At 38.8% G+C, this 13,235-nt stretch overlaps 2 protein-coding genes across 2 annotated transcripts; both read right to left on the bottom strand.

Annotated features, from left to right (window-relative positions):
- Positions 1–881: 881 nt before the first annotated feature.
- LOC128988562 (uncharacterized) lies at positions 882–7,219 on the bottom strand. The gene is made up of 2 exons (XM_054409955.1): positions 7,180–7,219; positions 882–1,903 (listed from the first exon to the last, which is right to left on the bottom strand). The coding sequence occupies exons 1-2, from the start codon at positions 7,217–7,219 to the stop codon at positions 882–884; spliced, it is 1,062 nt and encodes a 353-aa protein (XP_054265930.1).
- A 1,750-nt stretch (positions 7,220–8,969) lies between these two features.
- On the bottom strand, positions 8,970–12,518 carry LOC128988561 (uncharacterized). Its single transcript, XM_054409953.1, has one exon. The coding sequence runs from the start codon at positions 12,516–12,518 to the stop codon at positions 8,970–8,972; it is 3,549 nt and encodes a 1,182-aa protein (XP_054265928.1).
- Between the last annotated feature and the right edge of the window lie 717 nt (positions 12,519–13,235).

The raw sequence follows: 13,235 nt of genomic DNA, 5'->3' as shown, positions 1-13,235 counted from the left end.
AGGCTATATTTAAATCACTAAAGACACTCTCGCCAATCCAGTGAATACATTAAAATGACTTGGATCTTGATAGGTACTCTGGTTTTCACGGAGAAGATTGCGTAAAATGCCATCTTGAGTGTTACAGACAAAGGGAAAGACAGACAGACAGACAGACAGACAGACAGAAATAGAGATAAGACTCGTTTCTGCTTCTTTAATGTATAAAACGTAAAAATAACCTAAAAGTATATAATTCTGAGCAAAGTACAGACAAAACTCTAATTTTATTTATATAGATAGATAGAAAACTTATTACGTAGTTTTTTTTTTTTAACTTGATACTGTATTAGCAATCAGGTGTTCATTTTATGTAGGTGAAATGATTAAATCATGAATATTTGTACAAAGTAGGTCCTATGTATAGTCGAATAACATACATACTGTAACGTATATTCGTATCAAGTATGTACATTTATTTGTATTCGTATTTCGTTTCTACTTACGTTCATGTAAAGTATGTAAATTCGTATAAAGAGTGTGTATTCTTGAAATCTATGTAAGTTTGAGTGACATTTATTTATAAGTTGCTAAGTTGCTGTCTGGAACTTATTCTACAATATATCAGAGACCAAACACACTGTACCCTTATATCTATGTATATTTATCCATCACAATACTCTATCATACATTCTATCTTTACGATACCGGATCGGTCAATAACCATTAATACATTAATCAATGCACCGGCTGATAATAATTCGTTGTTCTTTGTTTCTCCTCAAGCGTCACTGAAGCGCACGGGCGTGCAGTGCACGCGTGCTACGTGGGTGTGTGTGCGTGTGTGAGAGAGAGATGGCATTGATCCTGGCTACATCCAAGGACGGCCATTCAACCTAAGCTTATTTCTCTTTACGGTGACTTCCAGTGAGCGGCGGGTGGGTTGAGCGGTGGGTGGGTTGAGTGGTGGGTGGGTTGAGCGGCGGGCGGGTTGAGTGGTGGGTGGGTTGAGTGGTGGGTGGGTTGAGCGGCGGGTGGGCTGAGCGGTGGGTGGGTTGAGGGGCGGGTGGGTTGAGCGGCGGGTGGGTTGAGCGGCGGGTGGGTTGAGCGGCGGGTGGGCTGAGCGGTGGGTGGGTTGAGCGGCGGGTGGGTTGAGTGGTGGGTGGGCTGAGCGGTGGGTGGGTTGAGTGGTGGGTGGGTTGAGTGGTGGGTGGGTTGAGTGGTGGGTGAGTTGAGCGGCGGGCGGGTTGAGTGGTGGGTGGGTTGAGCGGTGGGTGGGTTGAGCGGCGGGTGGGTTGAGCGGCGGGTGTGTTGAGCGGCGGGTGGGCTGAGCGGTGAATGGGTTGAGCGGCGGGTGGGTTGAGCGGTGGGTGGGTTGAGCGGTGGGTGGGCTGAGCGGTGGGTGGTTTGAGCGGCTGGTGGGTTGAGCGGTGGGTGGGTTGAGCGGCGGGTGGGTTGAGCGGCGGGTGGGTTGAGTGGCGGGTGGGTTGAGTGGTGGGTGGGCTGAGCGGTGGGTGGTTTGAGCGGCTGGTGGGTTGAGCGGCGGGTGGGTTGAGCGGCGGGTGGGTTGAGTGGCGGGTGGGTTGAGTGGTGGGTGGGTTGAGCGGCGGGTGGGTTGAGTGGCGGGGGGCTGAGCGGCGGGTGGGTTGAGTGGCGGGGGGGCTGAGCGGCGGGTGGGTTGAGCGGCGGGGGGCTAAGCGGTGGGTGGGTTGAGCGGCGGGTGGGTTGAGCGGTGGGTGGGTTGAGCGGCGGGTGGGTTGAGCGGCGGGGGGCTGAGCGGTGGGTGGGTTAAGTGGCGGGTGGGTTGAGTGGCAGGGGGGGGGGCTGAGCGGCGGGGGGGGGGGGGGGGCTGAACGGCGGGTGGGTTGAGCGGCGACTCTCAGATAAACGAGGGTGAAGTGATTAGCCAGGTTTACAACCCTTCCTGTGAGCGGCGGATTCCTTTGTCACCTTACTTTATACTTTTTATTGAAATGGCGACCATACAAAGTAGGTATTTTAAGCCAAGTATGGAATGGAGATGAGTGTAGGATGATCTTGTAGTCTTGTTAGTGACTAAGGCCGACATATTCCTTAGACACAGCTGTGCACACCCTCTTTCTCTACCTTCGTTTGCACACTTTACCACTGGCTTTATTAAATAGATTGTTTGTTTCATCCTATTTTATAAACATCGCACCATATTATGGATTCGGACTCTGTCACGTGACGAACCCAAACCCTTAATGAAATAAGACGAAGAACTAAATAGGTTAGGTTCGTGGATAGGTTAGGTTAGGCACGTATGGCTTTGAGGTTATGAGTAGTAATAGTAATTGTTAGTTTTTTAGTCGGTGGGAATATTTAAGGATTTGTACAGTTTTTGTATATTGTTAAGTTAGCTTAGATAGTGATAGTATGGCGTAATAGAAGGCTCGTAGGAGTGTTGTATATCGTTGGGCTCGTACCTTAATGTTCTACTCGTGTTCGTGTCGCACTATTTACGCGAGTTGCGTACACTACTTTTAGTCCAGGCAACGAAAGGATATAGAGGGAAATGTTTGGAACACAATTTCTGACTTTGTAACTTTGTTTAGTATAGTTAGGAGGTTAACATACCAAAAGTCCCCGCCTCTAGCCCTTGTGCTATGGGGGAGGGGGGGGGGGGGCTTGAAGGTACCATTTTTTGGTTTTTCGCTAATATCTCGGAAACCATGCGTCCAAGTGAAATTATGCTAATATACAAAATGAAAGCCTATTAAATTTCCAGCAAGTTTGTAATTTACTATTTTTCGATATCTTGTATAGTTTTCGTGTTATTTGCTATCAAAAGTTTGTAAATTTGGAAAAATACATTTTTTTCTCATGTTTTTTTTTCTTTTTGACAAGTTGCCTCTCAAACTATGCACCCAAAAAATAAATGCTGGGCATAGGGTTGTAGAAAATTAAATTCTCTTCAATAATATATATGACTTTACTAGTTTACCTCCTTCCGTTCAGATTTAAAAGCAAATTAACCGTCAGTATAAAAAAATTTAAAGTTAATTAAAAATTTTAGAAAATTAAAATCTAGTGTTGAGCAAGGAATTTGAAGTCTTGCAACAGCTGTTGACTACTTAATATTTCAATTTATCACCTTACACAGTCAACTAATTGGTTGGAATATTCACTATCAAGTAGCTAAGGTGAGTGATGGGCGTCTAAAAATAGCACAGATACCCTATAGAAAATATGCACTTGTGGGCTGCCTAACCAGCTTCCTCACACTTGATGATCTAGCTAGACTATTGTAATGGGAAAATATGATGTTATAACCATGTTTATGCATATAAAAGTGTCTATATGACACTGGAAACCAATCACAACAATAAAATTGAAACCAAGACAATTGACATATTTAAGTAGGAGTTAACATAAAACATTACATTAGTGAGTAGCCTTAGCCTACTATTGAATCAATTGATCCTTGCTATCTTAGTTTTTGGAAAGGACTACCATCCTCATAATTGTTTTTATCCTCTTATTCTCTAAGAAAGAAGGTAAGGGACATCTTTTTCTCGCACCATAAACTATCTTAACAAGGATTAGATGATATTTTGAACGCGATTCTACTGGATGTGACAAAAAATCTTTAGCATTTGAGAAAAGCAAGGTTGCTTATGCGAAGTTGTATCTGAATTCCCCAGTGGCCCAAAATGCATCATCGGTCTTTCACGCCCCCTCTCCAACACCACCCAAATACAAAAGGTAGGGAAAATGTACATCTTGATTTGATATGGGCTTCAGCGAGAGAGGTATCGTGCACTTCAACTTCAATCTATACAGGTACAAGTCAATTTTTAAATCGACGGTCTCCATCAAGCCTAATATCTCTTGTCTTCCTCCGACTAATGGTGCTTTCAAACATCGTTTCTTATCATGTACATTCCAAAAGGTTCAGCTGTGGCTGGGAAATAACCTGCCTTCTCTTATGTAAGAGTAGAAAAAAATAATAAAAACTCTGTAGTAGCAGAGCACACCCAGCATGAAACTTCACTGAAGGATATTCTCAAAATTGATTTCTGCCTGTGCACATAAAACTGTACTCGTGCAAAATCAGGGGGCAAAAAAGCAAGCCTAAAATAAGTATGCCAAAAATGTCAAAATGTTGTCGGAAAGATGACTAAGAATATAAAGAAAAACAGTATACCATTTCCAAAATAGGTCCAGTCCGATCAAGAAAAAAGGATAAAAATGATGAGGATGGTAGTCCTTATTAAACTAAGATAACAAGGGATAGAATAGTAGGCTCCGATGTAATGTTTCATATTAATTCATTAAAATATGTAATTAATCTTTGTTTAAATTTAATGGTTGTGATTGGTTTCCAGGGTCATATAGACACTTTTATAATATTTTCCCATTACAATAGTCTAGCTAGATCATCAAGTGTGAGGAAGCTGGTTAGGCAGCCCACAAGTGTATATTTTCTATAGGGTATCTGTGCTATTTTTAGACGCCCATCACTCACCTTAGCTACTTGATAGTGAATATTCCAACCAATTAGTTGACTGTGTAAGGTGATAAATTGAAATATTAAGTAGTCAACAGCTGTTGCAAGACTTCAAATTCCTTGCTCAACACTAGATTTTAATTTTCTAAAATTTTTAATTAACTTTAAATTTTTTTATACTGACGGTTAATTTGCTTTTAAATCTGAACGGAAGGAGGTAAACTAGTAAAGTCATATATATTATTGAAGGGAATTTAATTTTCTACAACCCTATGCCCAGCATTTATTTTTTGGGTGCATAGTTTGAGAGGCAACTTGTCAAAAAGAAAAAAAACATGAGAAAAAAAATGTATTTTTCCAAATTTACAAACTTTTGATAGCAAATAACACGAAAACTATACAAAATATCGAAAAATAGTAAATTACAAACTTGCTGGAAATTTAATAAGCTTTCATTTTGTATATTAGCATAATTTCACTTGGACGCATGGTTTCCGAGATATTAGCGAAAAACCAAAAAATGGTACCTTCAAGCCCCCCCCTCCCCCATAGCACAAGGGCTAGAGGCGGGGACTTTTGGTATGTTAACCTCCTAACTATACTAAACAAAGTTACAAAGTCAGAAATTGTGTTCCAAACATTTCCCTCTATACCCTTTTTTTAGCATTCGTTGCCTGGACTATTTACCTACGACAAAGCTTATGGGAGAAAGTATGTGTCAGAATTTTGATACCGTTTATTTATTGTTATCACGCAAATAATGACATAGCAACCAATAAACCCATAAGGTCCATGTTAAATTTCTAAAAATGTAAATTCACGAAGAGAAAAGCCCTGTAGTCCGATTTGCACCATTTTAGATTTATACCTTCCCATAGTTGGTTGACTGTGCTAAAATTTCATGCAGATTGCTTCAGCCGTTCAGGAGGAGTATTTTGGAAACAAAAGCAGGAGACTAACACGTCATTATGCTAGCATCGAATATAGAATAAACAAACTATTCTATGATACTAGTTAACAATGTCTTTTCAAGCGCCTGGAAAAGGTGTTCTGCAAAACACACTCTTTAATGTATGCACTGCAGCGTCGTTCACGTTTCACCATAGATAAAACATAGTACATATATATTGTAACGAAGTGATCAAGCTACCCATAGAATTGTACCGTTTTCCCCCAGTTTTTTTCCCTCAGCACTTTTCCCTCAGCACTTTTCACTCAGGTAAATTCTCTCAGGACAATGTGCTGGGGAAGGAGCTCAGTACCAGGGCCCGGTACTGAGTACTTTCCCCCACCCTTTCGGGGTAAAATCCGTGTATATCAGGGAGGGAACTTAGGCAGATGTAACCTTAGGGTCCAGGGTTTATAGTCCCTGTTCGCACACACTGTTATCTCTGGTTTCACGTTACAAGTAGTGGACTATAGTAAATTGTATGCCGCATCTTAAAATGCAGTGATTAATTTTGCTTTGCTTTGACAGATATTGTATAAAATTCAAATTGAATTATGATTTTATTGTTTAACAGGTTTTATTTTGTGTATAAAATAGTTCAGAGCTACGCACAATTTAAAAATTTACGTGCGGCAAGCAAACCTTTTTGAAACTGAACCCAGGTTTAAAATGATAATAATTGATGTAGGTAATGCACCTTACTTCTCTGTGGCTACAAAGAATTGTAGGTTTTGATGGGCGAAATAAAAATAATGTAAGAAACAAATCTCAATGTTTATGAAAACCTTCCTATTTTATTAAACTCACCAATGGAAAATAGTGCATGTTTTTTTTAAATTAGATTTTATAAGTACCGGTACTAATAAATTACATTTTCACTACACTACTATGGAATCACCTGTTTTCGTTATATGCTATCACCTGCGAAAATTCATCATTACATTGTTTACTACGCAAAATAATGTTTAGGCCTACTATGCAAAAGTAATGTTTTCTATACTTTTAGATTTTGCCGACATAAACAAACAAACATTTGATGTTCTTCCATCAACTGTTAAAAATTAGCAACAACCTAAACTGTACAATCAATGTAAATTTGAACATCAAATAGTTGTAACCTAAAAAATGTCACCAGTTTTGAAAAGTTCCTAACCTAATGCAATGCTAATTTGTAGTGTAGCGAAAAGTAACGTTCTAAACACGAGTGAAAGTAGGTAATTTCATAGTATCATCGACCATATTTAAAGTGCTCGATAGATCTCACACTTTAAACAAATGGGCTCAGATATGAATAACTTTCTTTTCTACTCTTGTCATGAAATAGAAATACACCGAGTCCCAAAAAAAACTGAACAATTTTATTTACTTATAAAAAGTTTATTAACAATCACACGATAAACTAATTACATTTTAACTGACACAAATATTCCTAGGTTTTGTTTGATATCATATGTGTTAATGATTTTCAACATGGTTGCCATTGTTGGCAAAAAGATAGTTAATACGGCTGTCTAATTCAGCCCACACTCTATGGCGCATTTCGTCAGTAATGTTAGTAAAGGCTGCATTTATTCTTTGCCTCAATTCTCGGACATCGGAAACTTCTGTCTTATAAACTTATAATTTTGACAAATTTAACTCACATGCTGCACAGCGAACAGACTTTCGAGGGTCGTGAAGAAATAATTGTTGCACGTTTTCAATCAATTCATTTCGGATTTTCGGCCTACCTTTGCCTTTTAAATGTTGTAAGCTTCCAGTTAACATAAATTTGTCATACCAGGCTCGAATGCTGTTCCGTGATGGAGGACGTCGACCATAGCGTCTTCTAAATGTTCTTTGCACTGCAATATCTGACTTACTTTGAATGTACCACTCAACGCATTGCGCTTTTCTCTCGTGCGTTCATGGTGCCTGCTTTATGACAGGGCAATGTTTTTTAATTTCAAGTTTCAAGCGACAACAATGAATCAGCTGACAGTTACAATTGATATTGAACAAAACTTCATGAGCTCAGTTATCATATGATCACCTTCAATGTAGACTAGGTATGTCTGGACGTATTATATAACAATCTAAAATTGTTCAGGTCTTTTGGGACAAGGTGTATAATATTGTTACACCCGTATAGAAAATCAGTCCTTTTTGCATATGAAGCCTAAAAAGCGGAAAAAGTAAAGTGGATTCAGACTTAGCTTATTGGGTCTTACCATGCATCATTTATGTATATTATTAATAGCTACTCGACTGGTGAAAAATTCACTAAAGAGGGTACATAAAAATAACTATTAGACACGAATATGCATAGATAACATTGAATGAAAAACCACGAAAATACTTAGTTGAATACATCATAAGAATAATTTTAATACGTATTTTGTTTAGACTTTACTCGTTACCATAATGATAATGTTAGCAACTTACATTAAAACTGCGTAGAAAGTATTTAGAGAAGTAGACTAAGCTTAGAAAAAAACCCACTAGTGACTCAACAATTTACGTAAGAGCCCTTATCTTTGACATCGAAAACATATCTGATGGAAGCTAGGAAGCTACAGTTTAATTTTGACTCTTACAAATGACGTTTGGTTATTAGACAATATTACATTTATGATCTTGCACTATCTTTGTGATTTATAGTGCTGAGTATAGAGGTAGTGACAAAAACGTGAGTAAAATGGGATGAAAAGTGACCAAATATACGTGAGTAGATTGATTTAAAATCGCTCTCAAGAATGGCTTAAAAGTACAATTTTTAATCTGAAAATTGACATTGGCATACATATTGACTGTTATGATTGACCATCATAATCAATGCTATTATTCTATTCAATTAAACCAAACCGTTGAATCTAAATATTATTGAAAAGGGTCATTATGAGAGAACCCATTTTGAAAATTTAAAATTCTCGTAAAAACAGTTTTTTTCGTATTTAAGAAACGCTTTTGGTATCAAAAGAAAGCTTATAATGTCCTCTTCGGAGGCAAAACAAATTTTTGTCTTAACTCACGGTAGTTTTCTTTTACATAATTGTTTTATTGAAGCATGTCGTAGAAATCGCATTTCAGAAAAGGGACCTCTTGTCAACCCTATGTTATTTCTCCAAGAGATAAAAAAGGTACCTCTTGTCGGGACCACAAAATTGTTTAATTTTTTTTTTCTGCGTACGCTGAACTTTGTTGTAGGTCTCTAATTTTCCTCTAAAATGCAGGAAAATTAATTTTTTGGACCAAAGTCTGTTTTGTAGAGTGAATATTACTAGGAGTACAATGCAGTTGTCTGCTTGCAATATTGAGCGGAGCAAGCACATTAATCAATAATTTTGAAAAATGTAACGACTAATTTATTGTTTACGTCATAATTAGTTTTAATTTAATATATTAAGTTTTTATGATTTTTAGTTACTAAACAATTGACTAAACAGTACAAAAAAGCATTTATTTACATAATACAAGTTAAGAAAACATTCACACAGTTAAAAATACATGAACTCAAATCAAATCAAATCAATTTATAGGAATTTTGCAGAGTAATAAGTAATAATGAAATAATAAGAATAATAATAGTGTTCATTGCTGTATAAGTGAACGCAGACGTGCCAGTTCTCTACGTTTAGTTTCCCAACCCGCATTATTGTTGATACACTTGAGAAGGCGGTCTTGAGAAAAGCCTGGTTCAATTATAAGTCCTTCTATGGACCGAACCCGTGACATTGCAACATACGTAAGACCCAGGGCAAACTCTGTGGTACCAATGTCAACTACTGCTTTGTCAACTGTCATTCCCTGAGCCTTATGGACAGTAATACCATAGGCAACTTGCAAGGGAAACTGTCTTCTTGTACAGGACACGTTGTTTTTTCGGTATCCAACAGTGAGTGGTAATATCGGAAGAGAGCCATTAAAAGTTGGACCTTCGTATCCATCAAAATGGACCAAAATACAAATTGGAAAGTCGTCCATCGATCTATTCGGTCCATAGACAATATCAACAACATTCCCCAGACTGCCGTTGCACAAGCCTTGGGAGGTCCAGATGTTTTGGCGTAGTATTACGCGACAACCTTGAGATAGCTGCAGAGTTGCTTGTAGTCCTTGGGCTTCATCCTCTGATGCACCACATGCTGTTAAGTTGTTATGTTTTGCTTTTATTAAAGCAACAGGCTTGTTTGAAGACCGTAACATGAGTTGATTGTATTGATGTACGGCGTCGTTCCTTGCTTTTATTCGAATTGCGCTTGTGAAACTTTTTACTGTAGCAACGTTGTTTGATGAAAATCGTGTTTTAAGCAATTCATAGTCAGATAGAGTTAATTGGCCTAGAGCCATACGCTTTAAAGTTTCTCTGAAACAGTTCTGATCATCTCCAATTTGACGCATCACCTGCTTCAACTCAAATACTGTTTTGAACTGCTCAAAAAGAAATCTTCCTTCAATTGAAGAAACTTTTCTTGGGTCTGCTGGAGCTAGTAATGTGCGATCCAGAACTGGTGGCAACTGGTTGAAATCACCAAAAAAGTAGACAATACAACCACCAAAAGGTAATTCTTGACGATTAGTGAATGCTTGACGCAGACGTTTGTCTATCATGGAGAGCATTCGAGTGCCAACCATTGACATCTCATCGCAAATAATTACTTTGACAGTACGGAAATCTTCCTGTAATTGGCGCTCCGCCTTACCTGTAAGATCGGAAACAGTACCACCTCGTGTTTGGACTATATGTAGTGCGTTGTGTATTGTTTGTCCGTTTATATTATTGGCAGCCACACCTGTTGGCGCCATCAAAATAACACTTGAGCTACCATACAGGGATTCAATCATATGTACCATTTTATTTATAATAAATGACTTTCCGGTTCCAGCCCCCCCTTGCACGAGTGTAAGCTTTTCACTTGATTCATTCGCTAGTTGCTGTGCTAGGTGGTCCAGTATTTTCTGTTGACCCTCATTAGGCGATAACACATTATTAGAATGATCGTTTGTAATATTTACTTGTATTTCTTTCTGTTTCTGTATGAAATCTAAGTTCTCTTCTAGTCCAGGATATTTGTCATAAGTGCCAAACCCATTGTACTCTCGATCCATATCACGGTAACCTAGTATCACATCCTGAGGTGCTTGGTTGGGAAGTGTTCTTGCCAACTCCTGCCAGTCATGGTGGTCTTCTTCTGGTAGTACTACGTGGTCAGTATCGATGTCTTCAATTTCTGGTAGTTCCCACAATGAAAGGTTCCGTGAAGTAAAGGATTCTTTCCATGTTGTGTGTGTCTTTAAAGCTTCGCAGTTTCGCCATGCAATGTGCATCAGTAATTTTTGCTTGTAGTAAATTTCATCATTTTCTTCATTTATTCCAGGTTTTACTACCGGACGAAGCTGAAGGACACGTGATTTTCTGTGGTTGATAAGCCTACCACGAACAATCTTGTGCTTTGTGGCAAACTCGCATAACGTCATTGGCTCAAGTGTTGCTGATCTCATAGCATAGTGATCCATGATAGAAGTTTGTATAAACTCATCTGTATCTGTACTTGTATTTGCCACAGCAACATAGTCATCAGTAGAAATGTATAGCTTTACAAACTGCCTACTGGAATGGTACAGAGGATCGCCCGTGAGGAGATGCATGACTTCGCATGCTGAAATATCTCGTTGACCTATCACTTTAGTTAACATTTTGGTGAATGCCTTTTTTGCGTGATCATTGGGTGTACAGCTAGTCATGATTTCTTTGAAAAGTGTTTGAAAATCTTGTGACTGGGGTTCTCCTTTTGTCGCATATTTCGATATATAGTTTACAATAGCGTGTTCAGATGCTATGATCTTGCAATCAGTGTTTGCTCGCCACAGTTGGGACACAAAGGGGTTGTGGTCATTCAAGAGTTCATCATTACGCTTTGATTTATATTGCCAAACTCCTTGTTCGTCTCTTGACAATGTAGAGTCCAACAATTTTGGTTTTGGAAATTTAAAGCGACATTCTTGTGGATGTGAGGGATCTTTTAGACAGTAAACACTGTGTTGAGTGTGTCGCTGCACTCTGTTCAATAGTTGTGCAAAATGTATTGGATCTCCCAGAACTATATCAGTTGCCCAAACACTTGAAGGATGCTTTTCAGCTCTTGGTGCGTCTATTCCAGGGTTGTAAGCTGACACGATAGTGTCATAATATGCCTTATGAACTGCTAAATCATCAATTGATGCAGTATCGAATGTACGGACATCAGGCGCATTTTCAAGCCAAAGAACAGCATGAACGTGAGGACTACCGCGGTGTTGGTATTCAAAACGCCACCAAAAATCTGTTATCTTTAACTTTTCCTTCAATATGTCCATAAAAATGCAAACACGCTTTGAAAAGTACTCGTCTGCAATAAGTGGGTTTTCACTAAGTTTTTCTTGCATAACTTGGCTTGCTTGCTTCTCGGTAAGTAAATTTAATTCTTCAACAGATATACCAAAATGCCTCGCCAGACAACTCCACCAAAGGTCTGCTGCACTTAACGTAAGAAACAATGTTGGTACGCCCAGCTGATTAACCATTGACTGAAGCTCTAAACGTCGTTGGTACCAAAATGATGAAGTGCCACGGATTTTGGAACCCCATGTCAGCAAACGTTTTATTATTGACGGGTTTCTAGCTACTTCCACTTCTAACTGTGCTATATTACCACAAAAGTCATTTTTTTTTGCGAATATAGCACTCTGTCGACAGGCATCGTGTCTTTGCATCGTATTCAAGCAGAAAAATCGGAATCGAGGATCTTGAGAAAATCGTTTGTCTTCATATCTCATAAGAAACTCACACCACTCTCGAAATGAAACCTTGATGTTCCTAGTTAGGTCAAGGAAATCTGCAGCACCGTTTGGGAACAAATGGGGGAATGCTTGTGGAATATAACCGGAGTGTGTAAATTCATTGATGGGAATAGGTGAAGCTCTTGGCCATTTTATTTGGTTTATTATAGCGGATTCTTGACTTTGTCTCGGAATTAGTGGAACTGCTGTTTCTTCAATATGATCTTTGTCAAATGATTCATTAGATAAACCACCTTCGTCAATATATCTTAATTCATCAGCGACACTGTCATCCAATGGCAAAGACTCAATAACGTCCATATCTATATGAACATCAGCATAATATTGATTATGTGTTTGTAGCCAATGAAGTGCTTGTAGGACCTTTTGCTTCCTCACACGGAAATCGGAATAACCTGTTACTCCTGCGCGGCGTACAATCACAATCCCAAGGCGTGAAGGGGCGATTGGCAGCGATGTAGCGATATCAGTTATATCTTGTTCAACATTTATTACATGTCCTTTGTAATGATATTGACCTAATGATCTGCACGCTTTAAACTGGTATACCCGCATGACAGGGTGGATTCGAGCTATTAACATTTGTTCAATCATTGAAAGATTTTGGAGTTCTGCAGGAACGATTGATGGTTGCATGTTGTTTGTCGAAGAGAATTTTTCGGGATTTTTGATGCATGATGTACAAATGTAGTTATCATTGCTAACTATGTCCAAGCGTTTACAGATTGAGCATGGTTGATACGAAAGTTCATCCAAATTCTGCTTAAACCTCTGAGCATACTCTTCATCAGTTGTAGTCGCCCGCCAAACATGACGGGATGCGTTAACAGTGCGTCGCCCAAGATTGGCCCCACCTCTCCGTAAACGTGGCATTTGCCTGAGAAAACATACACATTTTGATAGTTAACTTGAAAACAACCCTCATAATTAAGCTAAATGAATCAAAATAGTAAATAAAATCAAAATATTAATTTCAAACAGTGTTTAGTAACAGTCAATCAGATATAATAATTGACA

Source organism: Macrosteles quadrilineatus, unplaced genomic scaffold (genome assembly GCF_028750875.1).
Source record: "Macrosteles quadrilineatus isolate MER2022 unplaced genomic scaffold, UCM_ALF_1.0 Scaffold_3__2_contigs__length_128488019, whole genome shotgun sequence".
Classification (NCBI taxonomy): Eukaryota; Metazoa; Arthropoda; class Insecta; order Hemiptera; family Cicadellidae; genus Macrosteles; species Macrosteles quadrilineatus.
This window is presented reverse-complemented; position numbering and strand designations above follow the sequence as displayed.